This window comes from Sminthopsis crassicaudata, chromosome 4 (genome assembly GCF_048593235.1).
Source record: "Sminthopsis crassicaudata isolate SCR6 chromosome 4, ASM4859323v1, whole genome shotgun sequence".
NCBI classification, from domain to species: Eukaryota; Metazoa; Chordata; class Mammalia; order Dasyuromorphia; family Dasyuridae; genus Sminthopsis; species Sminthopsis crassicaudata.
In genome coordinates this window covers 290021158-290043244 of record NC_133620.1, presented here as the reverse complement: position 1 = coordinate 290043244, position 22087 = coordinate 290021158, and the positions used below count along the sequence as shown (strand labels likewise).

Here is a 22087-nt window from a genome sequence, read left to right as displayed (position 1 = left end):
TTTCCCCTTTATTAAAACTTTTTATTTTTCAAAACATATGCATGGACAATTATTCAACATTAACCCTTGCAAAACCTTGTGTTCCAATCCCCCGCTTCCCTGCCCCCTTTCCTCAATGGCAGATAGTCCAATATATGTTAAAAGTGGTAGAAATATATGTTAAATCCAACATATGCATACATTATACAATTATCTTGCCACACAAGAAAAATCAAATCAAACTAGAAAAAAAATGAGAAGCAAAATAAAATGCAAGCAAACAACAATAAAAAGAGTGAAAATGCTATTTGTGAACCAAACTCAGTTCCCACAGTCCTCTCTCTGGGTATAGATGACTCTCTTCATCATTAAACAATTGGAACTGGTCATCTCATTGTTGAAGAGAGCTACATTCATCAGAATTGATCATTGTAAAATCTTGTTGCCATGTATAATGATGTCCTGGTTTTGCTCATTTCACTTAGCATCAGTTCATATATGTCTCTCCAGGCTTTCTGAAATCATCCTGCTGGTTATTTCTTATGGAACAATAATATTCCATAACATTCATATACCATAAATTATTCAGCCATTCTCTAATTGATGGGTAGCCATTTAGTTTCCAGTTTCTTGCCACTACAAAAAGGGCTGCCACAAACATTCTTGCACATGTGGATCCCTTTCCCTCCTTTAAGATCTCTTTGGGATATAGACTCAGTAGAAACACTGCTGGGTCAAAGGATATGCACAGTTTGATAACTCTTTGAGCATAGTTCCAAATCGCTCTCCAGAATGGTTGAATCAGTTTGCAACTGCACCAACAATGTATCAATGTTCTAGTTTTCCCACATCTCCAACATTCATCATTATCTTTTCCTGTCCTCTTAGCCATTCTGAGAGGTATGTAGTGGTATGTCAGAGTTGTCTTAATGTGCATTTCGTTGATCAATAGTGATTTAGAGCACCTTTTCATATTGATGAGGTCTGGCACAGGGCAGAGAGTTGTGGGAACCTCTATTGGTCGGCACAGGTACAACGTGAAATAATTCACGAACCCTAAAAGTTAGACAGGCAAAAACAAATTTATTGGCACTGAGAAGGCAGCTTTTACTAGGAGACTGACTTCCTCAGTGGCAAGGTCCTGACAGAGAAGTAAAGTCTGGCAGAGAAAGAGAGATAAAAAGGGGTGTTTACACTGAGAAGAGGGTGTCTTCTTAGGGGGCAGGGTCCTGGCAGGCAGTTATATCAAAGAGAGAGAGGGGTTCCTTGGCTTAGCATGGTCCTGCTTTTGGGCCTCTGCAAAGAAATGAACCCTAAGTTGCCCATTAAAAGAGATCTGAAGTTTCAATTGAATGAGATTATTTCAATGTTGTCATTGTCCCCAGGCCTAGATTTCCAGTTGAATGAAACCACTTACTGAGGTGGTCCTGAGCCAATTTTCAGCTCAATAAAGATATCAATTTCAGGGCTCACTCCAAAGGTCAAGAAGGACAGTTTCAAGGAGGTTTCAGGGTTTCCCCAATAATTTGAGTAGAAAGTTTCAATTTCTTCATCTGAAAATTGTCTGTTCATATCCTTTGACCATTTATCAATTGGAGAATGGCTTCAACTATTATAAATTTGAGTCAATTCTCTATATATTTTAGAAATGAGGCCTTTATCAGATCCTTTGGATGTAAAAATGTTTTTCCAGTTTATTGCTTCCCTTCTAATCTTGTCTGCATTAGTTTTGTGTGTACAAAAACTTTTTAACTTAATATAATCAGAATTATCTATTTTGTTATCAATAATGATCTCCAATTCTTCTTTGGTCACAAATTCCTTCTTCCTTCACTGATCTGAGAGGTAAATTATCCTATGTTCTAATTTGTTTATATTAGAATTACAAGGTGATAACTCAGGTTGTCTGGGCAATTCTCTAGCTCAGAATTCACACCTTTGGTTCCGGCCTTTAAAGGGAGTTTACACCTTTGGAATTCTGAGGGAGAGTTTACATGTTTAAAAGAGCTTGCACCTTTAAGAGGAGCAAGTTCATTGGCTGTAGGAGTTCTCACTAGCCCAATCTCTGTGAGGATAAAAGAAGGCAGCATTGGGTCTGGAGAGTAGTCTGACTGGGAGATTGAGTTTAGATGGTGGTCTGGAAGGAGAGTCTAGGTTGGGAGAATAACAAGACTTCCCGAGAGAACTTCAGGGAAGCTTGAAGAGATTCAGAGCCAGGATTCAGGAAGAAGAGGATTCAAGATTATACCTTCACTCTGGCTGGAGGCTCCAGAAGCTTCCCAAGAAATCTGCTCACAGAGGAAAAGATTTTACAGAAAAGAGATCTCCTCCCAGAGAAGGATTATAACTTAGAGATGTCAAGACCTTTACAATTATTATTCTTTATGTCTAGATCATGAACCTATTTTGACCTTATTTTGGTATATGGAATTAGGTATGAGTCAATGCCTAGTTTCTGCCATACTAGTTTCCAATTTTCCTAGCAGTTTTTGTCAAATAGTGAATTCTTATGCCAAAAGCTGGGTCTTTGTGTTTGTCAAACACTTGATTACTATAGTCTTTGACTATTTTGTCCTGTGAACCCTAACCTATTGCACTGATTGACTATTCTATTTCTTAGCCAGTACCAAATAGTTTTGATGACCGCTGCTTTATAACATAGTTTTAGATCTGGTATAGCTAGGCCACCTTCATTTATATATTTTTTTTTCATTAATTCCCTTGAAATTCTTGACCTTTTGTTCTTCCAGATGAATTTTGTTGCTATTTTTTCTGTCTGTAAAATAGTTTCTTGAGAGTCTGATTAGTATAGCACTAAATAAATAGATTAGTTTAGGTAGTATTGCCATTTTTTATTATATTTGCTCAACCTATCTAAGAGCACTTGATATTTTTCTAATTGTTTAAATCTGACTTTATTTATGTGGAAAGTGTTTTGTAGTTGTGTTTATATAGTTCTGGATTTTCCCTTGGCAGATAGATTCCCAAATATTTTATACTATTGGCAGTTATTTTAAATGAAATTTCTCTTTGTATCTCTTACTGTTGAACTTTGTTGGTGATGTATTAAAAATGCTGATGATTTATGTGGATTTATTTTGTATCCTTAAACTTTGCTAAAGTTTTTAATTATTTCTAATAGGTTTTTAGTTGATTCTCTAGGATTCTCTACATATACCATCATATCATCTGCAAAGAGTGATAATTTGGTTTTTCATTACCTACTCTAGTTCCTTTAATCTCTTTTCTTTTCTTATTGCCAAAATGAGTATTTCTAATACAATATTTAATATTAATGGTGATAGTGTAGTCCTTTCATCTTACAGATAAAGAAATTGAAGGAGACTTACAGGAAGGGAAATGACTTATTCAAAGTGGCAGAACCACAACTCAAACAGATCTTCCTAATTTCAGTTTCTCTTTTGCTGAACCACAGACAAAATAAGTTTATTAGTTACCTGTGACTGTTCAAAGATTTTTATTTAATTTTTTCTGAATAAGGTTCAAGTGAAAGATCTCCTTGTCAGATCTGGTAGCCAGCCTTGCAAAGCTGCACAAGCATTTTTCGTTAAAAAGAACTTTAAATCAATTTAGCTTCCCTTTGAAGGAATGCAAGTAAAAAAATATGGGAAATTGATGAATTCTGATTTTCTAGCTTATGATAATATTTTCCACCTTAAATAAAGCACTTTTCTCTTAACTTCATGAGATGGATGGTGTAAATAACTACTTTATTGTATAGATGAGGAAACAGAGTCTCACAAAGGGTAAACTATTTTCTAAGAATCATACAGCTAGTAATTAGAAGAAGTGAATCTTAGGGAATCTGAATCTTGGGGGCTTTTAAAATCCAAGTCTAATGCTCCTTCTGCTTTTCACTAACTTTCAAGTCACTCATGAAATTGCATGATTGATGAGGTTTGGCTCCCCTCTATTCCCACTCAGGGAGCCAAAATGTTGAGGTTTGATGCAAGGCAGGGAGTTGTGGGAACCCCCTTCTGGTCAGCATAGGTCCCTAGTAAATGGATTTATGAACCCAAAAAGTTAAATTGGCAAAAGAAGTTTATTGGTACTGGGAAGTCAGCTTTTTCTAGGAGGCTGATTTCCTTAGTGGCAAGGTAGCAGAGAAATCCTCTAGTAGAGAAATCCTGAAAGAGATGTAGGTAGGGTCCTGTTAGGGAAATAGTTAAGAGAGATAAAGAGGGAGTAATGCTGAAAAGAGAATGTGTTTTCAGTAGGCAGAGGGTCAAAGCTATGCCAAGGAAAGAGAAAGGTTCCTTGGCATGATTAGGTCCTCTGCAAGGAATGAGCCCCAAGTTGCCTCATTTTATATTGAAACTTTGGCTGGAGACTGGGGGGGAGGGCGGGGCACAGTTTAATTTGGAATCAGACAGAGATTTTCGGAATTGAATAGAAATTTTCCATTTGAATGAGTGTCCCTGGACTAATTTCCAACTCAATAGAGTTAGATAGAAATGGGCTAAGTAAGAGTGGTCCTAGACTCAACTAGTCCCACCCAGATAACAGAATAAAACCACTTTATCTTGATTTCCTGGGGCTGATCTCTCTGGGGAAAGCTTCTCTGAGGGAGTTTCCCAAGCTTTCCCCACAAAGTCAGAGAGAGTAAGAGAGAGTTTCAGAGCTCCTTTTGTCATGATGATTAGAATAAATAAACAGAAAACATAATCAAACATACCAAGCAAGCACTAGTGACTCAAACAATTTTATTAACAAATTAATTTTCTTAATTGAGCTCTATATCCCTGGAATAGGATGTTGTAATAGGTTTTCACACAGAAAGGAATTAATTAGAACTTTTTGCAGCTTGCTCCATATTTACATTTATCCCCTAATCTTGTAAACATTTTATCTGGCTTCCTAGTGCCTCTTAAGGACTTTTGTTTTTCTTTGCCCCTCACTCCCAGACTTCGTCCCAAAACATGTAAGTACATAAAAGTCGATCATCTTTGACACATTATTCTATTTGAAGCTACAAGTCACAGAATGAGTGTCAAAATGGTCAAGGATATCAGAATCATTCTAATGATCATTCATGATTCTATTTAGTTAGCCTCTGTGAGACACAGAGATGTTGTTTCCTGGCAGTGGAAAACTTAGTTTTCTGCTTTTGCCATTACTCATGCATAATCTTATTGTTTGTCCACTGTAGTGAGCCTGAATGAAAAAAAGAAAAAAAAAAAAAAGCGAACACTTGTAAACATCCTATTGGATAATGTACCTTGGAAAGTGTCTCTTGAAAAGGATGAACCCTTTAACAAACTCTTCTTGCATTTTTCAGAATAAGCAGCCCATGTGGCCAGAAAGACATTGAAGTTATCTATAATATGTCTTTGAGACTTTTTTCCGAGTACTGTTTTTAGTTACCTTGAAGTTTCTATAGGACTGTAGCAAAATAAATGGAAGAGATTCTTAGATGCAAATATGCTATTATTTTGCCCTTGAAGTCCATTCTGTGGGACCAACTAATAGATAAAACTACCCATTAATGAGGTTATTTTATTACTTCAATTTCTAAATACTCTTGAATGCCATCCAAAATGGACCCATATTATATTGAATTCTTTTTGTTCAATAGTTTTCAATCATGTTTGACTCTTTATGATTCCATTTGGGATTTTCTTGGCAAAGTTAGTGGTATTGGTTGGCCATTTCCTCCTCCAGCTCATTTTGCAGATGAGGAAACTGAGGCAAACAGGGTTAAGTGACTTGCCCACGGTCACACAGCCAGGATATTTCTGAGGCCAGATTTGAATTCATGAAGATGAGTCTTCCTAACTCCAGACCCAGCATTTTATTCACTGTACCTTCTAGCTGCTCAGTTGAATTCTACTTTGGTGCTAATAGCTTTATATTGTAATTCCAGAGGATGTGGAATTAATTCAATGTGGGTTTTCCACTGGCTGGCTTCTTTAGCATTTTTTTCCCATAAAAGTCTCATGCCTTTTTGAGAAGCTTTCTGAGCTCTTCTTCCAAACAGCTCTTATAAGCAGACATGATAATTAAAAAGGGATATATAGTTTGCCCTTGCTAGAAGTAGGTCCTTTTTTGAGAACTGTACCCTAGCAAAGTCCTTGCAATTTCATTAAGTGTCATTCAACGTCTGAGATATCCTGAAGGATCTGGATAAGATTTTCTAGGCCAAAAATATAGCCATGATCTGGTCCGTCATAGATGGTGTGGTTGTATCGGGAGCCCTTGTAAGTTGTATGTGCAAAGTCTATCATACGGATATCAACTTTGAAGAGTTCTTCTGGAGAGGAGCAGTTTGTCTTTTGCAAGCAATGACTTCCTGTGGTTCTTTCTGGGGGTATTTGTCCATCATAAATGATGAGGAGAGAACTGGAGTAGAAACGATAGGAACTCTGGTTCTTAATGACTGAAAGGAGATCCTTGAGTTGGAAGATAATGGGTTCTAGGAGGTCTTTTCGAAGGTGTAAGCCATTGTGCAAAAATTGATAGAGTGCTTGCCTGAACCCATCAGTTGAAAGTTTCCTTCCATAATATTTATCTTTGCAGAGAAAGAGGTTTGAATCAGCTTGATAAACCTTGGGTTAAAAAAAGGAGAAAAAGAATAAAATATGAGTGGAAACTTTCCTAAAAATTGTTCCTTATTATGTTGCAGCATTATGAACTTATTATAAGGCCTAATCAAGCTTCTAAGAAACATAGCTAAGAAATTGTTGACATTTCTAATAACCATCACTAAGTGCAAATGTAGCTTCTAGGTTTTAAAATGCTTTCTATTAGTGACTTTAATTTCATGTCATTAGAAGCAAATCTATGAAGTATCTACTGTGTTCTAAGCACTAGGGATTCGAAGATTGAGGCAACACAGACAGTGCTGTTGAGAAGCTTACATTATAATAGAGGAAGAAAGGACTATTTACAAATTACAGGTTTGCAAGGGAGAATATATTGCATTTAGTGCAAAGGAAAGTGCAAGGTGAGATTTGAGGACAGAGAGAGATTATTTTCAGCTGGAGAGTGAGGAAAAACTTAGAGAGGAAGAGATAATTTGACTTGAAGGAAGGAGGAGAGAGAGGACAAATGAAAGACAGAAGGGAAAGAGGGAAGAAAGAGAAAAAAGGAAAGAAGGAAATAAATTCACTGTATGGAGATGTGAAGACAGTGGTCTTCTCTGGCTTAGTGAACTAAAGAGGGCCTTTGAGTTATAATGTTTACCACCAAATAGTCATCTAGTTTTGCTAGACCATAAGAATGAATGAACACAAGAAGCTTAATTTCCTCCTATTTTTCGGCAGTTTCTTGTGTAAGCCATAGCAAACTAATAAAAATGAACTGTTGTATCAGGAAAATGAAAGGTAAATTATTAGTAGGAATATAAGCATTACATTCTCCTTTCAACATTAGAGAATTGAAGAATTTAATTCTGTCATTCCAAAGGATTAGAAATTGGGAAATCACAGAGTCTCACAGTGAAACTGTTTTCTTTCAGCCCTTCCCCCAAATTCTGATACCCACTAATGTTAAAGGTCTGATCATTCTGTAAACAAAAGTCACATAAACATTGTTGGAAAATTTCAGTTGTCCCAGATCCTCCCTCCCTCTCTTCCTTCCTCCTTTCCTTCCTCCTTTCCTTCCTTCCTTCCTTCCTTCCTTCCTTCCTTCCTTCCTTCCTTCCTTCCTTCCTTCCTTCCTTCCTTCCTTCCTTCCTTCCTTCCTTCCTTCCTTCCTTCCTTCCTTCCTTCCTTCCTTCCTTCCTTCCTTCCTTCCTTCCTTCCTTCCTTTCTTCCTTCCTTTCTTCCTTCCTTCCTTCCTTCTTTTCTTTCCTCATCCCTTCATCCTCTCCCTCATCCTTCCCTTCCCTCCCCTCCCCTCCCCCCTTTCTCTCCCTTCTTCTTTCCTTCCTTCCCTCCCAAGATATCTTGGAGTTTATAGGCTAGATTCTTTTTCTTATGGTCCATACCTTAAACCAAACCCCACTCTGATTCTCATTGATTATCAATAGGTTCCAGGCCAATCCTTATTTGGTATTGTTTGGGTCCTGATTGACTCAGATTGAATTTAAATAGCAATCATTTTTGCTTTTGAAATGCTACAATAATGACAATTTAACTCAAAACACACACACACAAATTATAATATGGTTTATATTTCATTGTTCTCTGTCAGGGCTACTCGGTATTCCCCTTGAAATGGTAGATTGATCAGATATCTGGAGATGTTGTTAGGTGGGTTGGTCAACACTGTTGCCTGTGAAGGGCAAAGCTATACTGTGAGATGTTCTGTTAAACTGTTTACATATCCTACCTGCATGCCACAAATGCGAACTCCAAGGGAAGCAGAGGTGCTTTGTTCACATTTTTTGATGTGACGAGCTTTCTTTTCCTCAGAGGCATCATCTCCATGTTGCCTGGTGCCCATCTTCAGGTCCAGAATGCAAGGATACTTGTACTTTGACACCACGTTTTCAAGCAGCAAAAACCCTAATCGTACTGAGTTAAGGAAAACACTACAAATTGAAGAGATATTGCTCCCTTAGGAGATAGGTAGGACAATTCTAGAAATTAAATTTCATGCTGTGATTATGTTTCTTTTACTCCAATTATTCATTACTGACAAGCATATCAGTGTTATTAATAATTTAAGACATTAGCAGTGTTATTAACATACTAGTATTATTAACAGTCCAAAACAGTGACTTATTTATTTAAGGAAAAATTTTAAAGTAATTCTCTTTCAAATTTAAATTTAGATGCAGGCATAGTTCCCTGGCAGACTATGCACAATTTACATTGTATAGCCTAAAATCATAAGGATAAAATCACAAGTAAATAAATGACCACTATCTTTTTAGGGAAGAGGGTTGATAGAAACTTCATAGATAGTTTGAAGAAACATTAATTTCATTGGAGTAATTTTCCTAAAGTTTCTTAGAGAGCAGAGATGCAAATGTGACTATGTAAGAAATCAGGTTGCAAGGATACAAGCAGTGGCTAAGAGGCCTTTTAAAATTCATGTTCCTCTACTAGGGGACCTGGACTGCACAGCCTTATGTGCTACTTACTGTCTTGTTGCATGAATTCAACCTTCCTTCCCCATTTTTGTCCCTGAGAGATATTCGAGCTGAGTCTTACATTTGCAATAGTTTAATGAGGTCTTTGTGGAGAACATGGAGTGATGGAAGGGAATCTATGGTGAGACAGAAGGTCCCCTAAGCCCCCCCCCCCATATAGCATGACTTATACTGACATGTCAGTAACCAAGGAGGGAGGCAAATCATTCTCAACATGAAAAATGATCATCTCTAAGAATACTGACTATATTTCTGCAGTTTTTGCAAATATCAGTCAGTAAAAGTTTCCATTAGCCCAGTCCATTCTTACAAGTATAACAGTAGGAATGTAGAAAATGGTCATTCTGAGGATTTTAGCTCATTTTACCTCTAGATATTTTTACCTCTAGATACGGTAATTTTTCTTTTATTTGACCTATTTTTTTAGGCTTCGGACTCAGGAATTTCTGCTAATGTGTATGGCTGTAATTCTGGGAGATAATTTGCATTTAGGCCCCAGGTAGAAGATTCTATGTATTTCAGAAGCGCTATAAATATGAATCACTGAATGAATGATGTTTCTGTGTCCCTTTCTCCTCTCCACTTTCTGTTCTTGGCCATCACCATCTATAATGTTCATATCAGATGTGGAGTGGTAATTCTTTTTTCAGGGACACCCTGCAGTTGAGAGTAGAAGCTGCTCATGTTTGGGTAGAAGTCTGTGTTACCACTACTATTTATAATGCCTTATAATAATAGTTGACATTTCCAGAATATTTTAAGTTTCACAAAACATTTTATCTCTATTTATACGTGTGAGCTTTATAACAGCCCTGTGAAGTAGGTATTACAAGAACTATCATGTCTACCATATAAATGAGAAACTTTGTCAGTGATTACATAGCCAGGGATTGTGAAGGGCTCTATGTAAACCAAGGGCTTCCTAACTCTTAAGGCTAGTAAATCCACAATGCCATACTTCTGGTTTACTATGACAAGTGGAGAATTTTAGATGGGTTTAATCAGTTTAAATAGTTTAACCAGTCAGTGTTGTTAACTACCAAGAATTTTCCAAGCATTAAGCCTTTTAACACAATGGCATTGTGGATCACACTTCTTCATATGTCTGTGAACTTTGTTCTCATGCCCCCACTTTAAACCAGGGGTTCCTTGATAGTTTTGTTCTATACAAGCTTTTCTGCACTGATTTTAGATGTCCTGTGAAGAAATCCAAGCAAGGATACGGTGCATTTTGTTCTCTTGGTATTCAGAATACATTCGAGTCAAGTGTTCCTTATGACAGCGCAGTCTCCAAGGGCTGCAGCTCTTCTCTGTCTGGTTGCCATTTGTATTTTCCATAAAGGAGGAGACATGGATTTCGGTCCTCAGGAGCGTTTTACCTGGATAGCTTGGGTGAATCAAATACATGAAGGAAAATGTGATGTACTGCTAGCTTCAGAAAAATACAGATTGCTTGTGTTTATTTGCTAAGCACCTGAACAAAGTTTGACTTGCCCAGGGTCATTCAGTTAGAGGATGACAGAGCTGGGACATTGTCCTCATCCTTATGGGGCAAGTCATGTGTGAGGCACATATAGGAAATGTTAACATAAATTATTCCAAGATAAGTAAATTTCAAAACAAAGTGCTATGTGAAGTCCAGAAGAGAAGTCTACAGTACAAGCCAGAGGATATCAAAGAAGTTTGAGTTGAATTTTAAAAATGCTTAGGAATCCACTAATTGAAGAGGGGAAGAGAGGGCTTTCTAAAGCATAGAGAAAAGTATAGGGAAAGACCTGGAAATGGGGAACTGAAAGGAGTTGGGTAGGGATAAGGGCAATAGTCCTTAATAAAGTCATAATTTGCTTTTTCTCACATCCTCCTTTAGGTCTAGAATGGCTTCCCTGTTCTTGCTGAAAATTTTCCTTTTCCTATTTGTACTAGTCTTGTGCATGTGTGATATTCTCTTTTATATTCATTATATAGAGCTAATATTCCCTACTAGACTATAGGCTTCTTAAGTAAAGGGACTGTGCCTTATTTAATATCTGTATTTCTTCTAGAGTTGAATAATATCTTGTTACTTCAGAATTTCCATATTTCATTCAGTAGTTGGTTTCATGAGTTATAGTGGTTGAAAGCATTTATCACCTAATGATGGCCAGCAGTATAGTGATGTACTTATCTGAAGTTAACAGATCTAGTACCCAAATGGAAAACTTGGGGTCTTCCAGACTTACTAGTAATGGAAGACTTGTTAGCCTGTTAAAATCTGGCAGAGCTTATGCTCTCATAGTATAAAAACTATGTTTTTATTTAGTTTTAGAAACTAGGGCTACCTTCAGACCTCAGTGAAGCATTAGCTCTAGTTAAGACTTCAGTGAAAGGCCTTGAAATATATAATAGTCAGTTAATAAATGTTTATGGAATTTACTAATTAGCTAGTTAAATATAGTTGTGTTTTTAACACATTTATTAAGCATCCACTATGGGCACTGTGTTAGGCACTTTACAATCTAATTTGGTTCTTATAACAATCCTGTTAGGTTAGCGCTATTATCCTGGTTTTATGGATGAGGAAACTAGAGCAGAAAGAGATTTAGTGAGTTGTCTGAGGTCACACAGCTAATGAGTGTCTTTGAATTCAGGTCTTGAACTCCAAGCCTAACACTCTTCTTCTTTGTGTCACCTACTGCTTCTTATTACAGATATCTGTATGATAGTGTTTTTTTTCCCCTGAGGCAATTGGGGTTAAGTGACTTGCCCAAGGTCACACAGCTAGGAAGTGTTAAGTGTCTGAGACCAGATTTGAACTTCTGACTTCAGGGCTAGAGCTCTATCCACTGCACCACCTAGCTGCTCCTGAACCTGTGATCTCATCACTGTGTGATATACACTAAAAGCTCTGTATGCCTGCCATCCTATGCTACTCTTACTCATGATTTTCTATATGTTTGCCACAGTGGCCCTCCCTTTTGTGCTGGGGATTTTCCTTGATTTCTTTGGAAATCATGAGAATACCAAGGACTAGGCTAGCTAAGTACTGAGAGGCTCACCACCTATAAATTGATCATTAGATAATGAATTCTTTGGCCATGGCAACCCACAGAATGAAGTTATTTATGAGTATTAGGATAATTCAGAAGAAAGTTAACTCAAGGTATAATTTTTGAATTATTTAAATTCATTTCCAAATGATTTAGAGTAATAATAGTGTTATTTCCCCAGTATAGACTTAGATCAAAGGAAGCTTTTTGTCTTGATTAGTAGATGGGAGCTTAGTAGTCATGGGACCTCCTTCCAGTTTTGTGACTTCTGCCTATCCTGGTTTGCCTGTTATTCTATCTGTGAAATAGAGATTGCTCTAGGTTCACATAGACAACAGGTTTAACTACACTACTTCAGGAAGGGTAGTATTTATATTGAATTAGGTTAGTTTTGTTCCAAATAACCAACCAAAAAAAAAAAAACCCCTCCAAAAACCCCAACAATCCTCTTCTTCTGGAAAATATCAGTTGACATTTTCCAAGTGTCTGACAATCTCTCTAAGGACATCAGACCCTTGAAAACTCTCATATTCTTGCATAAAAAATACTTAAACCAGTGAATACCACATTAACTTCTCTCCTTTTTCAGCCACAACTATAAAAGAAAATAAAACATTACGGGCATAATTTCACTTAGCTTTTCCCTTTCTGTTCACTAAATGAAAACAAAAAATCACACTTGTATTTCCCACCTCACAGGGGTAGATGAGAAAAGCACTCTCAGAAGCATAACTGCAGCTATTGTTACTATTATTATTCTTGGATCTTTTGGGAACAAATATCAAATACCATATTGCAGCATTTAAGTGCTAGCAGAAATTAATTTTTATCGTCTTTTCTAGAAATGTCATGTAAAAATACCTTTATTTAGTGGATATCAGAAAAGTAGATAAAAATTTATTATTTTTTGTTGGTTGCCACATTGGTGATTCTATCTCTAACTCTATATAGTTTTTTTTTAAGGTGCATGGAATGCTTTTCTCACAATGATCCTGGAAAATGAAGGGGCAAATATTTTTATCCTCATTTTATAGATTAGGAAATTGAGATTAGGGTAACATAGCCAATGGAAAGAACTTGGTATCATATTCTTTCTTTCCCTCCCTCCCTTCCTCTTCTCTCTCTCTCTCTCTCTCTCTCTCTCTCTCTCTCTCTCTCTCTCTCTCTCTCTCTGTGTCTCTCTGTGTCTCTGTGTCTCTCTGTGTCTCTCTGTCTCTGTCTCTGTCTCTCTGTCTCTCTGTCTCTGTCTCTCTCTGTCTCTGTCTCTCTCTGTCTCTGTCTCTCTCTCTGTCTCTCTCTCTCTCTCTCTCTCTCTCTCTCTCTCTCTCTCTCTCTCTCTCTCTCTCCTTCTCCAGTCTTTTTGGGGTATAATGCTTTGGCAGCTGTTTTGAAACCCTTGCATTTTGACTTACAGGTGTCGCTCACCTTTCCTTAAGAGACTGTGTCAGTTGAGTGTGCTTCCACTGAACAAGAGGAAGGTCATTGTTGTGGCCACTGCCATTCTTTTGCAGCTTCTGTAGTAGCATCACTGAAGACTCAGGTGATACATCATAGGATCCATGGTTATCAGATAGTGGACTCGCAACAAGACTGAAATGGCCCCTGCTATCTTTCAGGAGATGCACAGTGACAGTGCCTTAAAAAAAAAAGATAAAATGATAGAGATTTAGAGTTGGAGGTTACCTTAGAGGTCATCTAATTCAACTCCTTCATTTTACAAAGGAAGATACTGATGGCCAGAGGAGTGAAATGTCTTGCCTAAATGCCCAAAATCAAAGAGGAAGTATCAGAGCTAGGATTCAAACCCTTCTCCTGTGGTACTAATCCTAGAGCTCTTTCTATAGTTTCTCTACTGGGTGTGGGAGGAAGGAAAGAAAAAAAAATTGCAGCCAGATAAAGTAGATGATTTTAGAATAGATGACAGCAGTTTCAATGGCTAGAGCTCCTTGTCCCATAAACAGTCTGCCTTGAAATGTCATCATCTTCAGAAAGAGCTTTGGAGACTGGCCTAATTTAGTTTGAAATAGATTCTATCCCAGAATGAGACCAAAACTATCTCTGAGGCTACAAAAAATAGCCCCAAGCTGTTTTTGGTTTGCCCTTCTCCTCCCCCCCCCCTTTTTTCCCCTATTCTCTTCTCTTTCCCTGCCTCTTCATGCTTCAAATAAAACCTGCTCTGTATGTTATGTTCTTGCAGTGCCAGACTTCTTTGCATAGTTATATTTTCCTAGTCATACAACTGCTGAACCAACAAGGGACACTTCAAACATTAGGGGAATTGATTCTGTGAGAAATGGGTTTTACATCAGCTCATGGTTTTAGTCTCAGGGAGAAGTAAGGCCAGTATGATTCTGCTATGGAGGAGTAAAGAAAATCCTTCTACCTGATTTTCTCAACTAAACAGTTTCCCTCCTTCCTTCAGTTCCTTTTGATTCACTTCTGAAGGGAGGAATTCCTATGTTTAACTTATCATTCACCCTTTCTCCAGAAAACTATTTGATATTTATATATGGTCTTGTGTTTTGATTAGAGGTAAACATGAAAATAATACGAGCCTGCTTACTCTTCATAAGATTTCCTGATGCCCATTGCTGGCTGTAATCAAAGCAAAATAGTTTATATACTAATTTGCTTTAGGAACAGGAGGATATACAGAAACCCAATTAATTAATTTGCTAAATGGTCTTTTCTACTAGTTTATTAGATAGAGTTTAAGAACTCTATTTAAATTTAAAGAACAAATTTAAGAACATGTGTTAAATATCTAATGACAAGAGAAGATAAGGAAAGTTTGTGTGAGATTTTAATGGAAGAAAAGGAGAATTTTTATACAGTTATAAGGTACCAGAGATGCAAAAACAAGACACAATTCTTACTCCCAAGAAGCTTAGCAACTTAATAGAGAACACAAGACTCAAGTAGCTATAATATGGATTAGAATACAAATGCATTAAAGCAGCCCAGAATGCCATGAGAGGCTCAAAGAAGGAGACATTGTTTTCATTTGCTAGAGGTAGAAGGTAGGAAGATAAGGACAGAATTAGAGATGGTAATGTGGAGAAGGTAAGACCAGAGCAGCAGAAGGGAAGAGATAACTGGGTAGTGAGGTTGGATGGTCAAAAAATCCATTCTAGATATAAGGAAAATAAAGGAGATAAATGAATGATAGGGAAGGGCTGTTATGCCACAGTTCCCTTTTATTGTCCTGCCTCTTTTCCTAATTGTCCTGCCTCAGTTTCCCTAATTGTCCTGCCTCAGTGTCCCTGAATTATTCTGCCTCAATCCCTCTGGTTACAATACTACCCCTCCCTCCTAAATTTAATCCAGTTAAGGATGAAGACCTTCTATCTTAGACATCATGACCCCAGCCCTTCTCTCCCCCCATTATGTCATTGTTTTTCTTAATCCTAAATTATCAAGAATTTATGATCCTACCCCTCACCCAGATTGATAGTCCATTCCTACTCTCAGTGCTTGGACTCTGCCCCTGCCTTAGTCTACCCTGATAGCTTAAGAGCCGTGTGTGTGTGTGTGTGTGTGTGTGTGTGTGTGTGTGTGTGTGTGTATTTCATGGGAAAGTGTGTGTGTGTGTGTGTGTGTGTGTATTTGTGTATTTCATGGGAAAGTGTGTGTGTGTGTGTGTGTGTGTGTGTGTGTGTGTATGTATATTTCATGGCAAACTCACATTTGCTGCTGGATGCTTCTGAGACATCATTCCTGAGGGTAGCATGCCCCCAGCCCAATCTCTCCCTCTCAAATAAAATATTAAAAACTCTCTAATCTCTATCTTGCCTCAATTTCTCTGGCATTACATTTGGAGGCCCCAGTGAGATATCAGAAATGAGAGCAGGATTAGAGATTAGAGACCTTCAGGTCTCCCCCTTTGGCCTTGGGGCTGCTGGAGATCTGGATTCTTTGCTTGGAGAGGCTAGCCCTTTGTATTTCTCCAGAGTCTCCGGGAAGAGAGCAGTTTTTCAGCCGCAGAACAGTCCAACAGTGGGAACCTTCATTTTGGCCACAGGAGAGTAAGTCTGGATGTTTTAGGACATAATCTGATCTGTTTACCTGTTCTGTCTGTCTGTCTGTGCTAGAATCTGGATTCTCAGAATAATAAAATGCCGACGGGCATTAAATTTTGAGAAGGGGATCAACAGGACGCTGGATGATGCCATCTATTTTGAGTGTCTTCTAAGACACTTCTGGTCTGAATATCTTTGGACAACAAATTTGAGTGTCTCTTAAGACACATATCTGGTTCTCTATGCCAGTGGCATAAATCTGAGATTCTGAGTACCTTTTGGCACTGTCTGGTTGTGTTAAATGTTTTGTTAAATGGATTGTGCAGTCTGTTTGTGTGGCTTGTGTTTTGTGATCTGTGTGACTTATCTGTTTTGTTGGTTAAAGAGCTTTGTTAAAGTTTTCAGAACAATGATTAAGAACTGGTTATTTCAATGTTGCAAATATATTTAACATAAACTTGGTTTGGGCTGGGTAGGGCAAAGAAAACCTCTATAGGAATTTCTTAATCTGTTGACAAAGGGCTTTATGCTAATTGCTTTGAAACTCCCGTGGGAGGTTTTGAAGAATAAGTGAGTATCCTTTTGGGGCAATTTTAAAATTACATTTTAATTCTGAAATTGTGGGAAATGATTTTACTATTACCTGTGTATGCTAGATTTGTTTATTTTGAGTATACGAGCTTGGAATTTGTTTGAATATTGAAACCTTTATTACTAAAGAGAAAAAAGGAAAAAACTTGGCTATTTTAAAACTCTGGTAGAAAAGGCAGCCTGCTTGAGACAATAAGGGGCAATAAAACTTTATCTATATAAGCACTGCCTGGAGAGATAAGAGAGATGCTAATTACTGTCAGAAGAAAACTCAGGCAGAAGAGAGAAAAACTTTTTTTAAAGCTGTATTTGATTGGGTTCAGTTTAACTTGCCTGAAAGAGATCATGTGCCTCCAAATACAGAGTATGTTATCTTCTGAAACAAAGTGGGTAATTTGTAAACATTATAAGTTCTGTTTTGCTGGACATGTGTGGGTTTTATGGAGTTATTTAGCTATTCTCTGTATTGTGAGTCTTAAACGGTTTGAAGGAAAAGAACAGGAGAATGAAAGTGATTTAAGAGAGAAGGGGAGAGAAAGTATTGGGAAGGTATTTGGGAGGAGAGAGAAACAGGAGAGGACCTTTTGTCTTCAAAGGTGAAGATTAAACTCACTTTCTCCCCCCACTGCCTTTTGCTACTTTAGCAATGGAGCATCTAATTAGAAAGGTTGTTGGTTTGGGAACTGTTTAAAGTATGTAGCAAGAAGGAAAGGAAAGTTTTAAATGGAAGGATGGGAAAAAAAATGAGTGGGGAACCAGAGGGAATCTTTTATCTTTAGGGATGTAGATTCAACTCACCTATCCCCCCTCAATGCCTGTGGCTGCCTTTTTGGAGGTGGAGTGGGGGAGGGGCAGACACATGGAATGCCCTACCCCTCATTAAGTGTGCAGAAGCTTTTCTGCTTCTTGGCTCTGGCTGCATGAAGCTAATCATTTAAAGAAACAGGCCTATTTTTAAGTTAAATGACTGAATATTTGTTTCTTTAGATACATAATGGTCTCCTTGGTTAAGGAATATGGTTATAACTGTGATCTATAATTTGGTAGGGTTATTTTTAAAGGTTTAATTACTATTTTTAAGAACCTTTCAGATTCTTTTATGTGGGATTAGGATATTCTGTAAAAGTTTTAATTGATTGTATTGGGTCATCTTAAAAATTATCCCATCATTTAAAGGGCTTCTGAAAATAATAGTTTTTTTTCTTTGTTCTTTTGAAAATGTTTCTTTTATGGACAATATGCAATTTGGGATGTATTGGGTATTTTAAAGCAAAATGATTTATATAATGTTCAACTTATGAAACTATCTACTTGGGTGTGAAAGATAATTGTGTGAACTTACTGGAACAAATTTCTTACTGCTATCAATATAAGGTCATGGTAAATACCAGTTTGGGATTTATCTGAAACTTTTGTTAGTGGGACTTGTTATTGGAGGCAAAATTTCTTGGGCTTGTGGTATTGTACCACAGTTTTCTGTGACACAAACATGTCTCCTTATATGGAGAGCTGCTGACCAATTTATACTGCCCTCTTCACATTTTGTAGCAGTCTGTTCTAACCTTTATTTGTTAAATTTTTTTTTTTTTTGTTCTAGGTTTTGGTCAAATTACAGCTATATTGAACTGCTTCTGGGACTTGGATCAGCCCATTGACCACTTTCAGCACACCCCACCATCTGCCTGCTCGGACAGAGAGTCAGCTATCCACCCATTATCAGCATGAAGCAATTTTTGAATGAAAGGCTTTGCCCCTGCTCTTGATGGACTGATATGGTGAACCTGGGAATGGTTGATGAATGACTGTTAAACCCTGACTAGGTCATCTATTACTGTATTTAAGATTTGGAATGGAAATGTTAAAATTGTGTAACTATTGCTGTTATGTTTGAGGGATTTTTTTTTAGGAAACTCTTAGTCTGATATGTATAGGAATTTTAATTCACTCTCAGGATTTATATGTGGGATGGTTATTTGACTATTTTATTTTATTTTATTTTGATTGATTCCTTTTGCCTAAAGGAAAAAAGGGGAGAGAGATAGGGAGTTAGGGAAACTGGTGGATTTTTCTCAAAATACCTGAAAGAATGGGAACCCCTAGTTCCTATTCATTTTGCCTTAAGTAATTCTGCCCCATCCCCTATCTTACCAGTTCAGATTGAATTGGAAGTCCTTTAAGCAGCCCTTTTTTGTTTTTATTATGCTTTAGCTTTGGAACCCCTTGTTCTGTTGGAATTACCCTGGCAGACTATTTTCTGATTGCCTGCTTTTTAGAAACAACCAGAAATCAGGCACTTTGGGACTTGGTAGTCTCCAGTCCTGTAACCTCAGTTCCTTAATTAGTATTTCATCATTCTCAAAGGAAATGCAGTTTTGATATCAGGCCTCTAAAAATTCAGAGTTTGTCTGCCTTGATGGTCTAATTGTGCATACTCTGACACTCTGCTCAGAAATCTGGATCCTTCCTGTGTCCTGGTAGCAGTGTTTTCCAGCCTGTCTGTTCTCCCAGGAGGGGATGTATAGAGCCACTTTCAATCCCCTTTTTCCCTCTGAAGTCTATCAGACAAAGACATGCTCTGCCATTCCTTTCCCTCATAGTAGGGCTAGGGCTGGCAGCACCACCACCCTTAGCACAGCAGCCCTCCTGACGGGCAGTTCTGGGTATGCTGAGTTAAGTTCATAAATGACCACAGATCTAACTCAGATCAAATTGTTCATCTCAAACTGGACTCCCAAGCTGAAATGGTGCTCCAGAATTTCAGAGTACCTGACATGCTTGCAACAAGGACCTTTTCTACTGCTGTTAACTCTGGGATTGTCAGGGAGAGACTGTCAGGGTGTTCTATGCTAGAGGTCACAGGTGCTTGATTTGAAGTTGTAGCTTCCCTATATTCTGAAGAGAAAGAAATCATAAAACTTGCTTATAAGAATGATTGGAAGATTCTTTCCCAAAGGTTCTCTCCCAGCTCTAAATATGATTCTAATTCTAAAATCTTCTAGTGCCTTGAGGTGAGCCTGAGTTGTTCAAGGCTATGCCAATCCATAGAGGCTCTGGCAGCCAAGATGGAAATTATGGGTCCAGGTGGGCCAGGTAGATGTCTGTTTTCTGGGAACCAGCTTAGTTAGAGTTAGAGAGATTCATGATCAGATTAGGGCAGGGTGATGAATTTTTCTGCTTTAGCAACCCTCAAATAGCATGTAGCTATGTAGAATGGTTTTGATCTGTCTTATTGGAAATTAAATTACAGATTTTTCATTGAAGTAATGGTGGCTTAAATTGTCCCATTGTTTTAAGGAAAGATAATGAATTTAATTTTAGATAGTGAATTGATTTTGCCTATACATAGCATTAACAATTATATCAGTGGCATCCTATAACTGCTGTTTCCTATTAAAGAATAAGTTCCTCTTGAGCAAAATACTTCATTAATCTTTACTATTAGCATAGGGCTCTGAACAGAGGTATATTCTTGCTGTTAAATGACTAATAAAGAAAAAAAACTTTTATGAATAATAATAATAATTAATATTAATATAGTACTTTTACTATTTGCCAGTTACTGAGACAGGTGAGAAAACTGAGGGATATGCTCAGGATCAGCTAGTAACTATCTGAGGCTGGATTTAAATTAAAATCTGCTTGATTCCAGGTCCAACTCTCTATCCACTTCACCACTATACTCTCTCTGTTAACAGTAGTAATACTAATAACACCTGACTTTTTTTTTAAAGCTCTTGAAGTTTTGGAATGTATTAACATCATAATAGCTCAAACACATTAGGATGTGTAATTTTCTTTATTTGTGAAGTTTCCCTATCTATATAATCCGTGACTTTATAGATGAGCCTTAGACAGGAAGAGTTAGTTAAGTGACCTGCCCAGTATCACATAGGCAGTGATGTGATAAGTTAGTGATAAGTTAAATGTGAGATTTTAGTCTATATATTCCCAACTCCTAAGAGCACCATGGCATCTAGAAGCCACTCTTCTTCTCACAGTATGTATGTATACATAAGTATTATTGCCTCATTTTAAAGATAATGGAAATTGAGACTCAGAGAAAGTGACTTTTCCCTGGCGAATAATAATTATGATACTAAATAATAATTATGACACTAAATTCAAACCCAGATCACCCAATTAAGTATTCTTTTCACTAGATAACTTTCTGTTTAAGTGAAACTCAATGTAAGAATATAGTTAACTAGTAGATTCTTTTTTTTCCCCAAGTGTTGTCATGATTTAGGACACTACTGATGTCCTTGCTTGGTTTAGCTGGCTTTATCACATTGTCATGATAATGTTTTGCAGCCCTCCCCAATGATCCAAAGCCTGGCCACATTTTAAAATGAAACTTCAAAAAAATGGCTAGTTTGTTCAGGACAATTTGGATTCCCCCCCCCTCCTTATCTCCAAATAAATAATGAAGGGGGTTAATATAATTCTTTTTACTACCTGTGTCTTCCATGGCTTGAGGGAAAACATGAGTATTTACTGATCAACTTTCAGGACACCACTCCATAATATCTGGCATAGCTCATTTTTTCATCTAAGATCCCCTATACCCTAATTGTGTAGCTCTAGGATTGTCCTGGGTGACTCCCCACTCCCAAAAAGAACGTCTGTCCCCCTGCCCTCCCAATTTTTGGAACCCTGAGAGATTGTTGAATTTGATTCATTCAATGGTTTAAACCACTATGATTGACCCCCCTTTCCTCATCTTGGTGAACTAATACATGGAATTGCCAACATTTGTCCTGATGCCCATGCAAATTGGGTCTTCTAGCTTAAGGGCAGTAGAGTCTATCTACCCTGGGAAGAATAGACTCCAGTAGAAAGTAAAGTACTTTCCAGCATCAGCCTTCTGAATATATCTTGACTCTGTAGATAATGCCAATTGCACAGACAGTGAATATTTACAGAGTTGGTTGACATTCCCAAAGCATCCTAGCAATTTTTGTTTGGTTGCATAGCAGGCTGAGTCTCCCTGAATACTCTGTCACCTATTTATTTTTAAATTTATGAGTACATTTGATTGCTGCCTTCTGCAATATGAGTCTGGCTAAGCTGTTAACCAACTGGGATTAGGAGTATGTCCTTAATATTCTGGTCAATTCAAAACCAGACAGTATATAGAGACTATTGGTGCCACAAGGACAGTGGATCTGCCTGACAGGCTAGGTCAAATTAAGACAGCTCATTTTCTTCTCTCCTCACTTCTCCCCCCCCCCTTTTTCCTCCTGCCCCCACATTCCGTTCCCCTCATTACATATCTATGGGAATATTTTTGCAATCCTCTCTTCACTGACAAGCCCTAACATGTGAAGACTGCCTAGTGAAATTTCTTCCCACCTAAAATTCTTTCTGTCCTGATTCAACTTGAAGGATGATGAAAATAGAGGTATTGTACTCTC

At 37.6% G+C, this 22087-nt stretch overlaps 1 protein-coding gene across 2 annotated transcripts in view; it reads right to left on the bottom strand.

Annotated features, from left to right (window-relative positions):
- Positions 1-4687: 4687 nt before the first annotated feature.
- IP6K3 (inositol hexakisphosphate kinase 3) overlaps positions 4688-22087 on the bottom strand; it is a 34649-nt gene continuing 17249 nt past the window's right edge. For both annotated transcript variants that reach the window (XM_074311251.1, XM_074311252.1), the window contains 4 exons: positions 13489-13699; positions 10261-10424; positions 8272-8447; positions 4688-6545 (listed from right to left, as the gene is read on the bottom strand). In XM_074311251.1, the coding sequence (XP_074167352.1) occupies positions 6090-6545; positions 8272-8447; positions 10261-10424; positions 13489-13699 (1007 nt within the window). In that variant the 3' untranslated portion in view covers positions 4688-6089. The remainder of the gene's footprint in view (positions 6546-8271; positions 8448-10260; positions 10425-13488; positions 13700-22087) is intronic.